The sequence below is a fragment of the Otolemur garnettii genome, unplaced genomic scaffold (assembly GCF_000181295.1).
Source record: "Otolemur garnettii isolate 467f Iridium unplaced genomic scaffold, OtoGar3 scaffold00030, whole genome shotgun sequence".
Lineage (NCBI taxonomy): Eukaryota > Metazoa > Chordata > Mammalia > Primates > Galagidae > Otolemur > Otolemur garnettii.
The window spans coordinates 11,178,961-11,200,480 of NW_003852425.1; the positions used below are offsets into that span (position 1 = coordinate 11,178,961).

At 43.3% G+C, this 21,520-nt stretch overlaps 1 protein-coding gene across 1 annotated transcript in view; it reads left to right on the forward strand.

Annotated features, from left to right (window-relative positions):
- The window catches only part of FBXL17 (F-box and leucine rich repeat protein 17), a 486,505-nt gene that overhangs the window by 449,157 nt on the left and 15,828 nt on the right, over nucleotides 1-21,520 (forward strand). The window contains exon 9 of the mRNA XM_012804603.2: nucleotides 12,821-12,963. Coding sequence (XP_012660057.1) covers nucleotides 12,821-12,963 — 143 coding nt within the window. The remainder of the gene's footprint in view (nucleotides 1-12,820; nucleotides 12,964-21,520) is intronic.

A 21,520-nucleotide genomic window follows, 5' to 3' on the forward strand; every position in this document is an offset into this window, starting at 1 on the left:
TGGAAGTAAATGCTGCCAGTTGTCAGCTTTTTCCAAACTACACAGTTATATGGTGTATGTCCCAATCCGTGGTGGCAGAGCTCCAGAAAGAAATATTACCTAGATGTCAGGAACTCATTAGACTGATCAGTCTGGAGCCTCCATCAGAGATTTCCAAACCCGGCTGTGTATCAAAATCACTTGGTGACATTTAAGAAAAAAACAAAAAAAGACTCACAATTCATCCCCAAACACACTGAATCAGAATATTCTTAATTAGGTCAGGGATAGATTCAGAACTTCACGGGGACTAAGGTCTGGACAGTTTGAGGTCTCTCATTAAGAAAAGGAATACGACAGCATGTTGTCTTTATAGATGTTACAAAACCATGTCATTAGGTAAACACATTTCTAGGACCCAGACTGACAGACCCTGAAGCTCGACTTTCTTTATCATGAAGGTGTAACTCTGCCTGTGGGTCAGGGCCTGCAGATAAATACGCGTTTGTGTGTCTGGGGACGTGTGAGCACGGGCGCACCTGTGCTCGTGTGCGTGACTGAGGCTCCCGGGTAAGAAGACGCAGAGCCCGGCCTCTCTCGTTTGTGCGTCCTGCTGCTTATTCCCGCACCTTCATCTTTTTCTCTTGAGGTCTCTTTTTTCACTTCACATTCCTTTAATATTTGCCTCCTATATTTTTATTGGTCCCTAGCACTGGCAGGGATACCACAACCCCTCCCTGGCTTTGGGGGTTGAAATAGCCGCTGGACTTTGAGTGATAGGTATAGTAGACAGCAGATTGGGGGTGGAGGGGGCCACTGGCAGGAAAATCACAGAGAAAATCGTCAATAGAGTATAGAAAGTTCAGTGTTCTCCATGTTTTAATCTGGTTCTCCACCAAACTAGCAAAATTCCAGTTAAAGAGCTTTAGATTTCATGTTTTAATTTCCTTTGCCTTGTTTATGGTGAAAACGTTCGTAAGCAAAAATTACTGGGAGTATCGGAGGTAATCCACCCTCCAGAAAGTAGCTCCTGAGTTACAGCTGCTCCGCCCACAGTGAGGGAGGGACAGGGAGCTACACGTTCTGTGTATGGTTTCAGGTTGTAAATAGCTGCCTACTTTTCTCACACGATTTTCGGTGCTGGGCTTTGGCACCAGCGACTCTGTACGTCTGCCTGGGGGAGCCCTGGAGTAGACAGGAAACCCACTGCGCGAAGCGTCTAGTTCTGCATTTTGCTCTGGCAAAATTAAGCGATCCATCCAGTGAAAACCTTTGAAAACCTGTTTTTCTGGGTTTTTTGCTTGTTTTACTTTGTAAAAGGAAAACATGCCTAGTATTGAAAAATGTTAAATACAAAAACATATAAGGCAAAATATGTATTACCCGTCATCTCCCCAAGCGAAGACACCTGCAGTCATCACAGTGATTGGCATACTTGGAGCTACTCGGTAAATATTTTTACAATTAAAGAATGAGTGTGAATTCTAGAGAATAAACAACACCTTTTTTGTGTTTTCCCCAAAGTGCTTAAAACTGTGCTAAGATACACATACAGGGTAGTCCCTGACGTACAACGGTTTGACTCGTGATTTTTCAATTTTACAATCATACAAAAGTGATCCATCATCAGTAGAGACCATGCTTTTCACACTTATCAACCATTCTGCTTTTCAGTACAGTACTCAATAAATTACATGAGGTAGTCAACACTGTTACTGTAAAGTAGGTTTCGTGTTAAATGATTTTGCTAAGTAATAGGCTAAGGTAAGCGTTCTGAGTTTGTTTAGGTGGGTGAGGCTGAGCTATGATGTCCAGGAGGTTAGGGGTGTAAATTTTCAGTTTATGGTATTTTCAGCTTACAATGGGTTTGTGAGGACATAACCCCACTGTAAGTCAAGAAGCATCTGTATTGAAGTGAACAAATAGTGAATATTAACATATAAAGGCTTTCCACGTTCGTGCTAACCCATGACGATACAGAGATGAGTAAGGGTGATCTTTACCCCTCTCAACCGAGTTTCTATCCAGCAGAGGAAACCAGGAGGCTCCTATCAGTTCAGGGACACTTGGACTCACAAGGTCACAAAGAGCAACTATGTAAAATCCTGTGTAAGAAAGTTTTCAAATCCAAACATCAAGAAAAGAAGTTTTTCTTTTTATATCCTTGAGTCCTCTTTTGCTCATTTAACATCCAACTCATGAGCAAATGGGGGCGCTGTCTTCAGAGTCTACTCCACAGTCAGCCCCTTCTCTTCATCTCTGACACGCTGCCGAAGGCCAGTCTCTGTCACAGCGTCCTTGGGTCCTGTGGCAGCCTCCTCACTGGCCTGCAGGCTTCTGATTGTGGCTCCTTATCATCTATTCTCAGCCCAGGAGACAGAGCAGTTCTTTGAAAATTTAACCTAAATCACACCACTCCTCTGCCCCACATTTTTTAGTGGATTCCCATTTTACTTACAGTGAGAGCCAATATTAAAATATCCTACAAGATGAATATTTTTCCCACCCTCATCTCCTCCGTTAGTTCCCTGATCTGGCACATCTCCTCTCCATCGTTCTGAAGCCAGCGATCTTCCCGCCTCACGGGCCGGGCACGAGGCTTTCTTTGTGGGACGGCTCTCCCTTGGCTGTCTGTGTGGGCTGCTCCCCTGCCCCTTCAGGTCTTCTGTCCATTGTCACTTTCTTTGTTAAGTATGGTGGCTCTCCCTGGCCACCTGACCTAAAATTGCAGCACTCCCATCTTAGTCTCTCCTTATTTTGTCTCTAAAGAATTTTCACCATATAATGAATTATACGTCCTATTTACTTGTTTGTATTCAGAATATAAGCTCCGTGGAGCAGGGATTTGATCTCTTTATCCCCAGCTCTTAATATTACCTGGCACATAGCAGGTACTCAGTCGGTATTTGCTGAATGAGAGAAGAGATCATCTCTTCACTCTGCTGTTATCTCCATCTGCTCCTCTTCCTCTGGGTTCCTTTGCTTTGATATCTAGATACTTTTACAATGTTTATTGATCAGCTTGAATGTTTTCACCAACATTGGTGTCTCCTGAGGGTGGTCAGTGAAATCACATTCTACTTTGCTATATATATACTGGGTCAAATTTTCTGTATCTGACACCTGCTTGAACTGATGCTCTGTATGTACAGTAATCTGGAAAACTTTGTTCACAAATGTGGACAAGGCAGATATATGACAGAGACACTAATGTACTTTTCCATATCTATGCACTAATATATTTAAGACCAGAATTCGCGTCTCATAAAGTGAGGAAATCTAATATAATGTCAGGATTTTGAAAAGGATGCATAATTCTTTGATAAGTAATATATGTATTTATGCAGGCTGGAATAAAAAAGAATCATTGAACCAGGGATTTCAGGTTCTCAGCTAATGTTAGGGTTGTTAGGCGTTTTTTCTCCTTCCTCATCTTGAATTCTAAAATTTAATAAGGGGATTGCCAAGGGAACCTGACCTTCCACTCAAAGGGTTGGTTGCCACTAAACACAGCAGGTGGAAAGCCAGAGCCGTGCATCAGATCAGTTCAATGTAGGCTGGTTCTAAATACAGCCCTAGTTGATTTCATGTTTAGAAGTCACAGGATAGGAAATAGTTTCTACATCCCAATCAGATTTGTGCCTGTTTGTAAAATAAAAATAAAGAGGAAGAGACAAAGGGGGAAATGCTTTTCCTTGCTTCTGATACATTAAAGACTTTTAAAAAAATTCTTAACTTTTCCACCAATCTGTTTGTTTGACAGGAAGGCAAGCAGGCAGCCTGGGAACAGGCTTACCTTTCTGTTTCGGGATGTGTACGCAAGGGGGGTCTCTTCCCAGAAAGGGGAAGGACCACAGCCAGCTGGTCCAATACTTACATGTTGCTATTCTGAACTTAAGCAGAATTATGAAAAGCAAATGTTTCTACATGTAGCTGGTTGAAAATAATAGCAAAATTCAAAGTTTTCACTCTCTAATGTTACCCACCATCGGTGGGCTGTAGACTTCATTCTATGGACTTTCCCCTTGACTATCAGAGATTCAGAGTTCCTAAATAAAGCCCACTCCACAGTCTTTACAATGTTCACCAGTAACCGAGCTTTTCCAAATATTTTCTGAACCTTATTTTTCTCTGAATTTACTTTTTTAACTTTTGTCTCGAAGAATAGACTATGTTTATTTTACTCGTACTTTCCTTCAAATTATAGAAAATTACGTTATTTAAGATCTATGTTTTACTGTAGTCAAACACATAATAGAAAAAGTATCTGTCTTCTCTACTTCATTAATGTAAATTAAAGGATCTATGTATATATCTACTAAGTACTTGCCAGGGTAGACACACTATGCTAGGATTTAAAAAAAAAAAATCCTAATACCATGAAAGGATCCATAGTATCATTAATCCTTGGGGAAATAAAAATTAAAACCTGCAATGAGGTAATACTACATACCCACGGTACCAAGTATTGGCAAGATGTGGAGAAAAGGCAAGGAGCCTTCAAACAAGGGAAGGCAAAATAGTACAGCCACTTTGGAGACCGTTTTGTCACTTCTGATAAAGGTAGACATGCACTCATCATGTGACCCAGGAATTCCTCTCCTGAGTATTTACTCACCTGAAAGGGAAGCGTGTATCCACACATACGCTCATGTTCACAGCCATGTTCTCTTCAATAGCTCCAAAGTGGAAACAGCCCAAATGTCCGTTAGTGGAATGAAATCCCGCACAGCCCTGGGCATGAGTACGGAACATTACCAGTACACGTGCAGGGTGGGTGAATCTCACAAACATAATGGGTAGCAAAACCCAGAAGAGTGTGTGGTGTTTGCCTTTATGTATAGAAAGTTCAAAAACTGAAATGCTAATACGTGTGGTTGGAAGTTAAGGTGATGGTTATCCTTATGGGGGAACAGTAGCGACCAAAGTGGGGATGAGGGGGCTTCAGGGGTCATGCGCTACGTCTCAACCTGGATACTGTCATACAGTTGCGTTAACTTGGCTAAAATCCAGCAGGCTGTACCCTTCAGACACGTGTGACTCTCTACATGTACTGCCAAAACATTAATTGAAAGTATGAAAAGTAAGTAACACTTGATTTCAGAGACACAGAGGTCCTAGATAGCGTATCCTCCCATTCAGTGCTTCAAAGTCTTTGTGATCTAGTGAGGAAGACAAATATGTTGATAAATATTTTAATAGGAAATGAACTCTGATAAAGTACTGCTGCTGGAAACATAAGTGCAATGAAGAAAAAAGAAATCATTTACGTGAAAGTAAAGGACGTAAATTGGAAGAGATTAAAAAATCTGTGTTACAGAGAAGTAACTACTGTTGGAAAGACCAAATGGTTTCAAAGTATCTGAACACAGAGCTATTTATATCCTTAGAAGCCAGGGAGCTTTGGTTTGGAGTTGACTGACTTTCCCGAGTTGTAGGTTATTCTGTTCCTATGGTTCTCAGCCCTGGCGGTGTCGGATCACAGCAACTTTTACATCAGCTCCTGAACCCAAGTCTCCAGGGCTGGGACTCGGGATCTGTGGTTATCCCGAACAGCCAGGGTGAGGACCCAGCACTGCAGTCCCTGTGGGGTGGAGGAAGCCTTCACAGGGACCCACAACACAACAACAAATGTCTCTGAAACTGTCATTTCTTTGTTTTTGGAGCTTCTGTGGCTTCTACAAAGAAGAGCCCTTTTCATATTTATCTCTTTGTAATGGTGCCAAGAAATTTCTTTGCAAATGGCTTTTATCGAAGTATTACATGAAAGATGTTAATCCCACTGTTACATTTTAACCCTAATTCTTTCAAGCAGTAGGGCTTTTCTTGTGATTTTATTACAGGTACATAGAACCATGGCAGAAGGTAGCACTGGAAAGGACGAAATGGCACCTGCAGGTCGCTGGTTAATGCGCTCCTCCTCTGACTAATCTTCCTTCCATGAGGAAGAAGTTATTTTTAGTGCTAATGTTTATGTCTCAGATGTTTCATTGTAAAAAATGTCTGTTTCACTTAGACAATTTTAGTTCTCTGCTTAATTCGTTTGTTATCTATTATTAGCTTGTCCTAGCCTTTTTTACTCTATTTTGAAATAATTTTAGAACTACAAAAAAGTTGCAAAAATAGTAGAGTTCACTCACACTCTTCACCCACCTTGGGTGACAACTCACACAACTTATATAACAACATACTAGGTACAGTTGAGTCCCCAATTATCAAAGTCAGGAAACTAAAACTGCAGCAGTGAAATGAACCTACAGATCTTATTTAAATTTTGCCCGTTTTTTTCCTGATTTCTTTGTCTTCCAGGATCTCACACTGGTCACCTGTGAAGCTCATCTGAGCTTCCTCCTATTGGTGACAGGTCTTCACTGTTTTGTATTCCATCACCTCGACCCTTTTGATGAGTACTGCTGAATTAATTTGCAGGCTGTTTCTCATTCTGGGTTTGTGTGGTGTTTGCTTCTGAGTAGATTGAGGTTATTCATTTTGGCAAGAACACCACAGAAGAGGTCGGGGGTACGTGATGTTTGCATGTGATGTTAACCTTGATTGTTTGGTTAAGGTTAAGGTGGTCTCTGTTGCTCTCTCCAGTGTAAAGTTACAATTTTCCCTGTGCAATTGATAAATATCCTTCGTATCATGCCATTGTTTTTCCTTCTCCAACTTCTACCAACTACTTTTAGCTTCAGTTGGTGGGTATTACCCATTATTGCTGGGTCTTTGCCAGTGATGTTTTGTGATCCCCTCATGCCAACTACATTCACTAACTGGAGTCCTTCAGTAAGGAAGATCAGTGCCTCCTTTCCTCTTTATTTGTTTATTTATTTGGTTATTGATGTCAGCATGGACTTGTAGACAATTTATTGACAGCGACCCAACGCTATCATTACTTATTTTGATGCCCACATTGTCCCAGCCCTGACCGATGGCAGCTCCTTCTGATTGTAGCCTGTGTTTTTCACATGCCCTCATTCTTTTTAAAGCATTAATTTTTCTGATATCAAAAGAGGTTCCAGACTCACGCTGTATTTTCCCTGCCCCAGTCCTGGAATCAACCATTTCTCTAAGAAGTCCTGATACCTCTTCTTAGAGAATGGTATTGGAAACCAAGGTCTGAGTGCTCCAACAGTGCTATTATTCCTGGGCCCTGTCAGAAGAGCTAGGAAATACATGCATGTAGCTGAACCAGACATATAAAAACACCATGTTTGCTACTTCTATAGCTGGCTATCTGTGTTGATGTCTATGTGTATATGTGTACTGAGAACCCTGAGTTTATTCTAACATCTCTGGTTTCAATGCAGCGCCACAGGTTCCTTATAAGCCTGTCCCATTTTCTTATTTGTAACTTCCTTCTCTAACAATGGGAAGATTGGCTCTCATGATTGCTGATGCTAGATTACATGTACTATAGCTAAGGAATTGAAGTAGATTTATCAGCTGGAATACAGGGTTTGCTTACAGTTCTTTTCTCTTAGAATATGCAGTCAAAATGATGTTTTTCAAAGCAACTTAAATTAATTTTTAATTCCCATCCCCTCTGGTGTAGCTGTGTGATTTATCTGGGAGGTTATGCTGTCCATCTATGATACAATCGGATGCATTTGTTACTGTTTTATTCCTCCTTGGGTTCTTCTGCATTTTTTATTGTGGGAAGTACGTAAAGCGTTAGTACGGTTCAGAATGTCAGTGCTGTATGAAAAGAGGTATTTTCAGAAGTGTATTTCCTTCTTCACACCTGCACCCTGATTTTCTGTGCCTCCTTCTTTCCTCTTCTTTTCTACCAACCTTTTGTTGAAACAATATTTTATGGATTTTGGTTTACCCCTCCCAGACGACTTTTGCACAGATAAGCAGATTCACATGCATTTTGTGATATTCCCCTTTGTTTTAAGTGAAGGGTAGCGTACCACATAAACTCTCCTGCACTTTGCTTTTTTCACTTAATGATTTTGAAATCATTCCAGATTAGTTGCTAGTGATCTTATTCATTTTTTATAGCTGTACAGTATTCCATGGTATTGGCATATCATAGTTTATTCAACCACCCTCCTTTGTGTGGATACATTTAGGCTTTTTCCATTATTTTGCAATTATAATAACTGCTCCAATAAATAATTTTTGCATATGCAATTTTGTATTACTAGAGACATCTTTTCAGAGTAGATTCCTGTAAGTAGAATTTCTGGTTCAAAATTAGGCACATACATTCTTAGGTCTGCCAGTGATTCAGTCACCTGTACGCCTCTGGAAATGACTATGATAGGATCATATCCACCCTTGACCAGCACACAAACACTGAACTCTAGCTTTGGATGTGTATACCTTTTTAAAAATTTAACTTTCTTCATTAGTTGTACTTAACACATTAAAAATTAAATTAAAATTACATTGAAACTGGAAATTATTTTGCACAATCTGTAGTGTGTCACTAGCCCTACTGAAGGTGGTAATTGTGCATCACCTCACAGCCCGCCCGCCCGGGTGCAGACTGCAAGTTCATGGTCACCGAGAGAGAGTAGATTGAGGCCATTCAAGAAACTACAGCAGTGGCTCGACGCCTGTGGCTCAAGTGGCTGAGGCGCCAGCCACGTACACCTAAGGTGGCGGGTTCAAATCCAGCCTGGGCCCACCAAACAACAATGACGGCTGCAACCAAAAAAATAGCCAGGCGTTGTGGCGGGCGCCTGTAATCCCAGCTACTTGGGAGGCGGAGGCAAGAGACTCGCTTGAGCCCAGGAGTTGGAGGTTGCTGTGAGCTGTAATGCCACGGCACTCTACCCAGGGGGACAGCTTGAGGCTCTGTCTCAAAAAAGAAAAAAAGAACTGTAGCAGTGAAATGATAACTAAGTGCTCTACATAATGTTCATATCTTCTCAGAGATTTTTAGTTTTCTAAACTCTTTCCAGTCTTTTCATTTTCCATCAACTGCACCACTGCAGGATGGTTTGGGAAAATAGCAGGTAAACATGGCCTTTATATAATACAACATCACTCACATCTGTTGTCTCATCTGAAATTCAAACTGAGCTTGTGAAGAGGTCAGGACGTATAGTCAATGTCCCCACTGACCAGGCGAGGAAGCTGAGATTCAGAACCAGGTTAAATGTCACCCTAAGGAAAGCCGTCTACTATCCCTCAGCCTAGAACTGAACTAAAGGCCGTTCCACGTGACAGGTTTCACAGCTAGCTGTGAACCACAATGAAAACATTTCCGAAGACAGGGCACATTCAGAGAGAGGTCTGTATATTAGAATCACAGTATTCCATCAGGCCTCTGTGTGGTCACAGGTAAACACTTGGCTTCCTCTGCCGGGTGACGTTCACATCCTGAATAGTGGTGAGGAGAGGCACGCTCTGACGTGTGCACCTGGTGTAACAGGACCATTGGTTTGGAGCCAGACAGCCTCAGTTTACACTCTGGTTCCGCCACTCTGTTAGAACCAGGGCCTTGGTGAGCTGTTTACCCTCAGTTTTCTTGCCTCTATCTGGGCATTGTTCTGCAGGGCTGTTTGAGGTGTGAAGAGTGACTTCACCAGAGACAGCCTCTCTGACGTCCTCCCCCATTAAACGTTACTCCAGTCCCAGCCGTCAGTCGTTCCTTCAGTGCCCGCAGCATAATCTGGAGTTACGTTTCCTTGTATGTTGATTTGTTTTGCATCTGTCTCTTCTACTAGTCTGTAAGCTTCACGGCATCAAGGACTCTGCTTATCTTTGCTACTCTTTGTCCCTTGTGCCTACCCCCATGCCATTAATCATTATATAAATATTTCTGGAAAGAATCTTACCACTTCTCATGTAGTCCTTTTCACTCCGGCCACACGGGATGACCTGCAGCCCCCTGTGCTTCCTCACCCCCCTTCACACATCCTCCCCATTCCGTTTGCCCAGTGCTTTCGACCTCCTTGTTTTTCTGGAGAATCCTTACCCATCCTGCGAGACCTAACTCAGCTGTTCTGTGAGGGCTTCCATGACACCCCTCCTCTCCCAAAGGGTAAGCGGTTCCTGGACCTCTCTCCCTGCCTCTGACATGGTTGTCAGATGCTGAACTAACATCTTTAAGAACCAACTCTGTACCAGCCGTGCGCCAGGTTCTGGGCATACAACAGTGACTCGTAGCTGTCATTCTAACTGGGGAGTGGGCCATATAAAAATAAACAAATCAATAAGATTATTCTTAGTAGCAGTAGATAATAAGGTGATCAGCTCTGAAAAGCTCATGTTTGACTTGAGATTTTTTTTTTTTTTTTTTTTAGAGACAGAGTCTCACTTCAGGGCCCTCAGTAGGGTGCCATGGTGTCACACAGCTCACAGCAACCCCCAACTCCCGGGCTTAGGTGACTCTCTTGCCTCAGCCTCCCGAGTAACTGGGACTACAGGCGCCCGCCACAACGCCCGGCTGTTTTTTGACTTGAGATTTAAAAGATGAGGAGTTAGGGATGGGAAGAGATGAAGGGGCAAGAGCTGCCCAGGGACAGTTTCCGTGGCTGTTTGTTGTTTCTACCCACCCCACCTCCTCTCCACTGTCCTTTGAGCTCCGGGAATCTTTGTGCCACAGTGCCCAGCACAGGCCCAGCATGTCCCCTCACACCCCACCCCGGTGGTACGGCCGGCTGCCTCGCCCTGCGGTTTTGATTTAGTAGCCCCGATATGCAGCCAGGGCTGCGAGCTGCCTCTCAACTTAAAATCCCACTCACCATCTTGTGACGCTAGAAAAGTTATTCAATCTCTCTGGGACTCAGATCATTAAAGTGGAAATAACAGTAAGACTTTATAGGGTCGCAGTGAGGATTAAATCAGATAATGCCCCTGAAATCGCTAGCCCAGGGCCTGGCACATTTAGAGCAGTCAATAAACGTTGGCAGAAATGCTGTATCTAGAGCTCATGAGGTATTTATTGGATAAATGAATGAGTTAAGCAATCATAAAATTTAATTTCAGTAATAGAACAAGGTCAAAACAAAACCTGAGTACCCTGATGTATCTTCAGTTGTCTTATGTATCGTGCATCTTAATTGGTACAAGAAAGAAAAAAGAAACAAACACCAAACGTCAGTGATTTTACCACCCAGAGTGGGTATCCACAGACTCTTTATCAGCTCGTACATCCCGAAGCTTCTCAGACTGACTGATTCACCTTATTCTAGCCCCAAACCTCAATAAGGCAGCTGCACACTGGGGACTGACCTTGAGCCACCCTTGTGCTTTGTCATCTTTGGGAATCACAGTCTGAGTGCTTCATGTTGAAAGAGATTTCTGGTATGTATCTGCTGCTGCATTCGTCACAGGAGATCTTCAGGATATGAGAACCAGTGACAGCTACGACAGTACCAGAGAGGACAGTTTTCTTAGGCCAGGGACACCAGTGAGATTAACCTGAAATACTGCTTCAGCTGCACAAAAACATTCGGACTACTTCTGCAAACCTTTAGTAAATCTAAAGGCAAGTCTCCCTTAGGAAACTCTAAATGCCAAAGCGGCTGGTTTAAAGGTGACAGCGCTAAGAAGCTGGTGCCACGAGGAACTTAAAAAAAAAAAAAAAGCCTTCCTCCATGGTATTTTCACTGAAGAACACATGATGATTGTTGTTTTTATAAACATTAAGTATCTGCTTACTTGGGAGTGCCTTGGTACTGGAATGCATTGGCATGAATTTTCTAGTTAAAACAACAAAAAAAGGAAATCAGCAAAGACATTTTAAGAATTCTTTTCTGTGAGCTGTAAGGGTTAATATTTCTTTGCATGAGTAATTTACTCTGTTCTTATCAATCTAGTCAACACAGTTTGGGAAATATCATCTGCCTTTAATGTCATGGCAATCAATTTATGCCACCTTAGAATGAGGAAATAATTAGCAAATCGTTTCTATTTCCTTTTTAATATCTGTGGCATTGTTTTCAGAGTTTCCATTCCCAAACCAACACACCATAAACTTATTCTGGCTGGAGGTGCTGAAATCTGGTTTTCTCCTCCGTAAATATAGAAGTGTGCACGTTTATCAAATCTGAAATCCAGAGAAAAGAGCCGTGTTCATCGACAGGTTCCTCTGACAGGGCCATGGGTCGTGGAGCTTTGCAGTGAGAAACGGTCCATGTCGTAGATTACGGGACCAGCACCTGCATGTTAGTCGTGGCATAGTGCTAAACAGCCAAGAGATACCGCTGCAGTTTTCAGATAACAGCCTTCATTTTATATGTTAATAGGTGGACTTCTGATATGGTGAGGAAATTCACCATAACAAATGCATTCCCTTCACTGTACTCTAGCACAGCACCAAACAAATTCAGCTGTATGTATAATGTACTCTTAATTCCTAGCAGCCCTGAGAAGCACCCCTGTGAAAGATACTATAGACTCTTGCAGGCTACAGTTCACGAACAGGTGGAAATAATTATACCAATTGGTAAAAAAAATTCACATGCAGTATAACACACCTCAAAAGGGTGTTTACATAGCTTTTTCTGTTTAAAAATTTATTGAAATTATCTTGGCTAAAATTTAGTTGGTACTTGGGGTTTTTTGTAATGTTATATCTGAAATCCATTTTAATTTATTCCTGCTGCAGATATGAGTGTTTGAAAATATAGGTGACCTTGTAATGAATAAAACTGATAAAAGGTTATGTCCAATGAAAGGGAAATTATGGAATGATTATTCACTTTGCGAAAGGGTTTGTCATAGGGCAAGCTTTCCTAAAGCATTTCAAATTTAATTTCATTTATAAAACATTAATTTACACACAACATTTAGTGAGGAAATGGGAGAAATAGTCATAATGAGATAGAGATCCCTGCGCTGCTAACGCTAATGCTTTCCTCCACTCTGTTCCTTCCTGCAGCGCTGATAGCCATTGGGCGATACAGCATGACAATAGAGACGGTGGATGTTGGGTGGTGTAAGGAAATTACAGACCGAGGAGCCACCCTGATCGCACAGAGCAGCAAGTCCCTGAGATACCTGGGGCTGATGAGGTGTGATAAAGTAAGAGTTGTTTGTTCTTCCATATCCGTTGAGCCAACGGCTTGCCGTCCCATTCCCTCTCCTTCCCCCACCCCCCAACTCTGTACCCTGTTGCAGCTTTGTGTTGTTTGGTTTTCTGAACTAATCTGAGATTATTTTTGCATTTCTCTATTTAATGATGAATTTTGTGCATATGCGAAAGGAAGAAGCAATCATATACACAGTCAACTTAGATGTTGGCATCCTGTTTAAAAGTCCATGGACCGAAATTATAAAGGTCACATGGCAAACAGCCTTTTGTAGGGTCTAATCATAAAATTTTATTCTGGGTTCCAAGTTGACTGCAACAGTAAAGGTGGGAAGAACAAGGCCAAGTTGTTTCTCCACCAAGGGCAATTTCAGTGCTCAACAGGTATGTATCCTGGCCACTGGGGACAAGAAAGGGCCAGTGAGGGGTATGTGGGAATTTGCATCTCCCTAAAACATCAGCTGCCACTCCTAGCGTGTGAAGAGAAACAGTCCCAGAGCCCCTACAGAGGGGGCGGCCTGTGAGCTGGTCAGGGAGCGTGAGTTTGGGAAATGGTGCCACATTTAACACGGGGCCTTTCCAAGACTGAGAATAAGGATAACAAATATCTGTACTGAAGGCCGGGTACAACACGGGTATTCTCTCCTTTGTTACTTCTGTGTTTTCCCTATGATATGAGAAATGGTTGCTTATACTGTGAAGGGAAGGAAATGGGGGCTTGGAAAGGCCAATCACTGGCCCAGGGACACTGAGCCAGGCCTTTCCCTCTTGGCAGGGGTCCTCAAACTTTTTAAACAGGGGGTCAGTTCACTGTCCCTCAGACTGTTAGAGGGCTGGCCAGCTGTCCCCAGGACGAGTCAGCTGCTAAGCAGGACAGGCAGCAGCAGCAAAAACACCCAGTGGGCCTGATAAATGTCCTCGGTGGGCTGCACGTGGCCCGTGGGCCACAGTTTGAGGACACTTGCTCTTTGGTCTTTGGTCTCTTTGGTCTGTGTCCATGTTTCTGGTACAACTCTTGGCCAGTGTCCGGCCATGGGGCTGCTTCCCGAGAGAAGGCCTAGCTCGGACACTCACAAAGAGAGTGCTGTCACCTGACAGTAACTCACACATGCAGATGGTCACTGGGGACAGATCTAGCAAGAGAATGGGAGGCTGACGATACAGGCCTCTGAAAGGGCACATAGTCTCTACATGTAGCAAACTTGGGGCCACGTAGGAGAATGGCCCTGAAAGGGCACATATTCTCTACATGTAGCAAACTTGGGGCCACGTAGGAGAATGACCCAAATCCCTTGCATGCTTTGTCGTTTTTGTTACTTGACTAACTCTTTTCTGTAGATGCTTTAATGTTCCAACTTACACTAGACCTTTGCTAGACACTCAGTTGTGTTTAGGGAGATCTTATTACATACGCTCAAGCCAGCCTCCACAGCTGGCTGACTTTGTAATAAGCAACAGCTCTGAGACCCAGGGATTCTCATCTCCTGCACACTGACCTACCACTGCTACTAACCCTGTCATTTTAAAATAACTTCTTTTAAAACAAATTAAAGGGTCCATAGGTGAGTGCTCTAGAAACAAGAAACACCTTCAGGGATGAACTGTAGACGTTTATGTCCAAGTTAATATAGGAGCTTATTCTAGATGTCTTTGCTGACCTGCACCTTGCTGATTTTAAGTTAACGAATAGTTTCTTTTGTACCCAAATGTAAATTAGTTCACAATTAGATAGAGACACTATGCTATTCTGGTGAGTGATGTCCCCGAGGGTATCACCCCTCCTGCAGCAGCCTCTGAAGCCTGTCTCCACCCAGGGAGCTGCTCTGGGAGGCCTCTGGCTCTAGCTGGATGCCGGCTGGTCACAGCCTGCGGTAGCACAGCCCAGGGAGCTGCTGGACTCAGCCTCACTGTCTGGCTTTTTCAGACTTAAAGGCAGCTCGGAGCCAAACATGAGAGGCTCTGTGAGAATTGTAGACATTTCCAAACCACACACAAAGCACAAGCAAATCCCTGCGCGGAAAGCCCTGCTGATTGGTTTGGTTGGATGGAAACGTAGATTAAAGTAGCTCTTCAGCCTCCAGATTTTAAATTATCATCAGGATTCACAGAAAGATTTGAGTAGCACACAGGAGGTTAGTAGTGAGGACATGGCCTTTGGAGCCAGAGTTCTGTTCAAACCTGGGTCTGCAATTACTAGTTGTGTCATCTGCAGCAACTGTTACCTCTTTCCTCCTTGTAAAGGAGGATGGTACTGGTTCCTCCCTTGTGTATAAAGGAGTCAACACACACAGCACCTAGAATGATAATGTCTGTTATTCTTGTCACTAATGCCATTATATTAACCTGTGCTGTGTGATATTTGTGTCTCTAAATGAAGAAACTAATCATGTTGCCCACTATCCCATTTTGAAAGGAAATTAGAAAGAGAGGGAAAAATAAAGTCGGATTAAAGAAGTATTGCCTTGGTACCTTTTCCTCACCTACATTTAAAATGATTCTTATTTTTTACACAAAAATGCCAGCATCCATAATTGCACTTTTTACACAATTTACAAAGGGAAATGGAAGCCTCTTTAGGACACTGTATTTGGAATCAACTTACTGACCATCTGCTCAGACACAGGAATGAAGAAAGTGGCAGAAACGGGTGAATTGAAAGAAGCTAGTTGGGATCAGTAGGGAAATAACACAATGAGAAAAATAAAGGTGAAAAGTAAGAATCGAAACAGGAAACAGAGCAAAGCTAGGCTCTGAGCATGAAGAAGCTCCACGGTCTAGCTCAATCTGTTACGTTCTGTGCCAACAAAGCGTGTAAGAACAAAATTAGTTTGAGCCTATCACTCTGCTCTCCGAGCCCTACCAGGGGTACTGAAGCGCTAGAGAAAGGCCCGAGAGCCCTCCTGCCCCTGTGTGGACGCCAGCTGGAGCAGAGGAGGGGGCAAGAGGCCCCGGCCAGGAGTGCTGTCAGGGCGACCCTGCCGCAGGGATACAGGGGTCCCTGAGTCGCTGCCTCGGGGTTCTGCATCCCTGTGGTGCTGAGGAATGCTGAAGTTCAGCTGCGTTTTCTTTTACGTGCCATTTCTTTCCTTTGGGCCACTTATATGTAGTTTAGTAGCTGTACTTTACCAAACTGGTAGCTTTTTCCCTCACTTCAGCTCTTGAGGAATTGCAAGAATAAGAAAATATCTGTAGGAAAGGTGTTTTTCTTCACTCCGTCTCTGGTAAGGTGAGTAGAGAACAGATGAGACACGTTGTGAAACACATTCTTTGCAGATGAAAGCAGCATGCAATCCGACTGTCACACAGCGGCCGAGTTGAACTGCAGTGAATTTGTCTGCAGCGCTGCAGTTCCTAGGGAGGGGCCCTCGGTCACTCAGCATAGCAGCGTCCCCGCGTCCCCACACAGTTGTAAAGGCAGGAAGTGCAGTAAGAAGCCCCCGTTTGAGGAGCTTTTCCGATTGCTGGATGGATAAGCACGTTAGGGGGTTTTGAAGCTGACGCCACTAATCTCCTAAACTTCAGTGCATTGTAAGAACCGAGAGAAGAATCGCTGTGTGAGACGCCTTTGATGAATTGGGGTGAGCTTATATTCTTAAAGGCTGTTCAAAGGCTTACTTGACCTTGGGAATTAGAGCTGACCCGAAATCACCTATCAACTTAACTCACATTTATTTGGTGATTTAGCTAAAAATACTTGTACGTGTATAATCAACGGGATTCTCTAATAAGAGCAATATGTTTACTTGGGTTTCCACAATTACAGACAATCAGTGGCTTTGGCGTGGAAATAGTATTCACGACTTCAGTGAACTCTAGATTCTCTGTAGATCTCTGTCATCTAATAATAATATATTTTCCTCGTATCTTACAAGGTAGTTTGGAAAGAAAACAAAACTGAAAAGGACAAAGAAAAAACTCATGGGAAAGCTCTAGGGCAGTGGAAATGCAGTGTTCCAGGTTAATGAAAAATGTTTGGGGTAAGGAGGTTGGAGGGAGGGAGGGAGGGAGGGAGCACCGTGGCCTGGCACTGGCTGGGAAACCAGACCTCGCCAGAGGCAGCCTGGCTGGTTTGGGAGCCCTCGGTGATAAAGTGTCGAGGTAGAAACCTCTGCAGTGTGTGTGAATGCAGAAGTTTGGAGACACAGGCCTGAGTTACGAGCAGTGAATAACATCATAAACGCAGCAATTCGCAAATGCCAAACCCTTTTGAAAAGCAGTTGGATGAAGAAATGCTGGGGCTTTTAAAAGCTCCCTTTCACTTTCCATTTTTTTTTAACTTCATGCAGAACTAATTTTACACACTGTTCATTTGATTTGAAAATGCCAGCGTCTGGGGTATCATTAAAGAGCGTTATTGAGGGAGCCACTCTTGGCAAAGCATTTCACTTCAAATGCTTAGTGCTCATGTCCCTGCAGCGTTATGGATGGGAGAAGAAAGTGCCTCAGTTTACCTGGTGCCGCTCCACTGCCCTCTGCCCGGCCTGCACGGTGGCTGCGCTTCTGTAGGAGGCTTCTTTGCCTGGCCAGTGGAGTCGCCTGGAGGGCCGAGGGGCCACAGTGCTTAAGGAACAGACACAAATGGATTGTGAAAGGTCCACCCCAATGTCCTATGACCAAAGCCTCTTGGAATTTCTTTGATTTCTAGTTGACATAAATTAGAATTACACAGGCGTGAAGAGTCTACCCAGAAAAGATCAGAGAGGCTGCGGGGAGGAGGCCACCTCTGTGCGGGCCTATTGATTACCCAGCTGCCTGCAGGCCAGGGGCCTCTGCAGAGGCTGACGACTATTGATCTACACCATAAAAATAATCGAATTAATTCATTTCTCCTCAAACTGCCATTGCCAAGACCTTTCTCCTCACCTACCCCACTTCCTAAAGTTCTTGGTTGAGGAGTAAAATAGTGGTGTCTTTTAACAAATGTTGTTGTATTCTTCGGGACATAAGAAATCCTGGTTTTCACCCAGAGTTCCTCATTCAAATGGCAGAGAGATTTTTTAATTAAATCAATGAGAAGCCAACACAGAGAACGAGTAACAGAAACCAGTCAGCTCTTTCAAGCCAGGAGTTTCTGCTTTACAACTTTAAAATATCAAAGGCCAAGTTTTGTGCACCCAATATAATGTAAAAATATTCAGGAGAAATTGACCACTGCATTTTTCAGGAAGTAATTATGGTAAGAAAGCCTCGACAACCAAAATATTTCTGTGGAGAAAATGGAGTTTTTATCAACTTGTTTAGGAATCATGAGCAGGAAAGCCCTATGGGGGAAATAATATAGGACTCTGTAACTAATATACAGAACTAACTGGAAAAATCAGTTTCAGGGAAAAATAATTTGTGGAGCCCTGTGTCCAGAGCTGTTTGGGCAACGATTCAGCCATGAAACACAGTGGATCCCTGAAGGGACCCCTGCTCCCTGCCACGTACACACAGCTGTTTGCCCACAGCCAAAATTTAAGATTTAAAATTGATGCCATGTCAAAGAAAATAAAGTGAAAAAACAAAAGAAAACATTCGGCCCTAATTAGGCAGGAGTGGTCGGACCGTCTCAGATTGGGCCGTCCTCTGTCATGGGCCACAGGACGCTTGGGGGAACAGCCATCGATGCCGTGTGCCCCGAGGGAGGGATGGGAAGGGACGAGAGTGTGTGGCAGGGGCTCCAAAGCCTGACTCAGGTCCTTCCCTTGGCATCAGCATCTCGTGCCTTTTGCTGAGAAAACAGTTTCTCCAGGTGATTTTCACATAGATGCACTTTAAAACACATTTTTTACAACACTCTTCTGATTATTCCTGGTAATTGAAAGAGGAAAAAACACATCAGCTGAAATTCAGAGGTTACTTCTCACCCTCATTTTAGGGGTCCCATCTCCTCTCCGTCCAACCCTACTCAACTGAACGTCTCTAAGTGGTAACTGAAAACCTTTTCCAGTATTTAAATATGAAACCAAGAAAAACACTGGCATGGAGCTTTAGACGAGTTAAATTGTTGAGCATTAGTGTCAAGCTGCTAGGTGTTCAAATTCTACCTCCGTCACTTTCATATCTGTGAGAGCTTGAACAACTTTGTGTCTGAAAGCTTCAGATTCAACATCTGAAAAATGAGGATAATAACATTCACCCCATAGGCTTGTTACGAGATTAAATGAAATATTGCAGTAAAGTAGCCCGAATTCAGGCACGCTATAAACAGCGTCACTGTTGTCCTGACACACACGTACCTACTTCCGACTTTTGTATCTGATAAATTAACTACCTTCCCCAAAAGGTGCATAGTATTCTAACCACGACTTCACAGTTACAAGCTAGATCTTAGGGGAAAAGTAGCCTCCTGAGACTCAGGCAGAAATTCTGAAAAATTATAGAATTTCTTTTTAAAGCATGACCCATTAAATTACAGTCAAACTCATAGTGGAGGAAGAAAGCCGGGGCTGGTAGGAGCCAGAGTGGAAGAGTAAAGAGTCAAGACAGTACGTCAGCCAGTCCGTGTCCAGGCTGAGACTCGCTTGGTCTGTTTCTTCAGGAAAACCCACGTCTGTATAGAAGCTTTTAAGGGAATGTACTATAAGTAGCTGCTTCTGTTTTGCTGACAGCAGCTATGGGATTAATGTGTAGTGAAATTGTTTGTTTTTAGAAGAGGGAAGGAAGAGCCCCAAATACCGTAGGGTGAATAGATTGCTACCTTGGAGTTAGCCTGAAGGCACCCTGGAGCATCACTGCTTTGCAGTAAATAATCTCCTTGGAACTTTGATTTGGTTTGAGTAATTATGTGAAAGAATTAAGTTGTAGAATCATATTACTTTTCTAATTTAAAAACAGTAAAGGTAACAGCAATTCCTTAACAGAGGTCAAATTAGATCCCAGTATGCTGAAGCACCTGACTTCACCAAGTCGCAACAGCTTGGGCTGCAGGAGGGTGAGCACTGCCATGGGGGAGGGACGTGGCCTGGCCTGCAGGACCAGCCTAGGCCTTCAGCAGCCAGTCTTCAGGGCCTGCCACGCTGCCCATAGAGAACAGCCCCTTGCTGTTTCTGTTTGCAAGTAGTTTTATAGAGAATACCTGAGCCTCCCCAGCCCTAATTTTTATCATTTTATTTATTCAACAAATATCTTTTTTATTTTTCCTATCTGCACATGTATGGGTTACATGAGCACCACACTCTAACCGTCTGAGCTAACAGGCCTTCCACTATTGGGTGCACAAGACAATATGTCGCGTGTTTGTGACGCGTGGTGGCCAAGTCAGGGTGTGCAGGGCGTCCGTCCCCCACGGGCAGTACATGGCTGTTAAGTGTAGTCAGCCCTCTGCTCTCGGTTTACTCTGTTGTCTCCCCGTATGTCCGTACCCTTCACCCTGCTTCTCCATCCTCTCTCTCTCTCTCTCCCCCCCACTACCCTCTCTGTTACCTCTTTTCCCACTCCACGTTCACATTTTCTACCTCCCGTATGTGAGAACCTGGGATGTCTGTCTTTTTGTCTGACTTACTTCACTTAAGATCATGAACTTGAGTTCTATCTGTGTTGCTGCAAGTGACCTGGTTTCATTTTTTGTCACTGAATAGTATTCCACTTTTATATCCCCTGACTTCCTTACCCATTCACCTGTCGCTGGTCACTCAGGTTGATTCCACATCTCCCCTCCTGTTACTAGTCCTGCGGTGAACGCGGGAGGGCCTGAATCCCTGTGTTATGTCGATCTCTTTTCCTTTGGATAACACTCAGTGACGGAATTGCTGCATCTTACGGTCATTCTGGGTTGAGTGTTTGGAGAAAGCTCCCTACTGTTTTCCCCGGTGGCTGTACCAGTTTACATTCATCCTAGCCAACATCTCTTTATTTTTTGCCTTTTGAGTAATAGCCATTCTGACTGGGGTAAGATGATAATCTCATTATGGTTTTGATGTGCGGTTCTCTGATGATTACTGAGCTGACCATTTTTTCATATACCCACTGGCCATTTTTATGCCTTTTGAAAAAATGTCTATTCATGTCCTTTGCCTACTTTTTAATGGGGTAATTTGGGTTTTTCTGTCACATTGAGTTCCCTGTGTATTCTGAGTATTAGTCCCCTGCTGGGTAATCGTTTGTAAATATTTTCTCCTGTTCAACAGGCTGTCTTCTCACTTTGTTGATTATTTTTCTATGCAGACACTTTTTAGTTTAATGACGTTCCCTTTATCTGTTTTCGGTTTTGTTGCCTGTGCTTTCGAGGTTCTTAGTTATGAATTGTTTGTTTAGACCAGGCCAGGAGAGTTTTCCCTTGGTTTTCTTCCAGGGCTCCTTTTCGGTTCTATGTGAATTTTAGGAGAAGAAATACCTGCTGAGTGCATGGTACAACAAGATGTAGTTGAGTTGTATGTAGGACATACAACTGAGTGTGTGTACAACTGAGTGTATGCACTACTGAGTGTGTGCACTACAACATACAATTCAACTACAACTGAGTGTATGTACAACAACTGAGTGTATGCACTACAACATACAACTCAACTACAACATACAACTCAACTACAACTGAGTGTATGTACAAAAACTGAGTCTATGCACTAC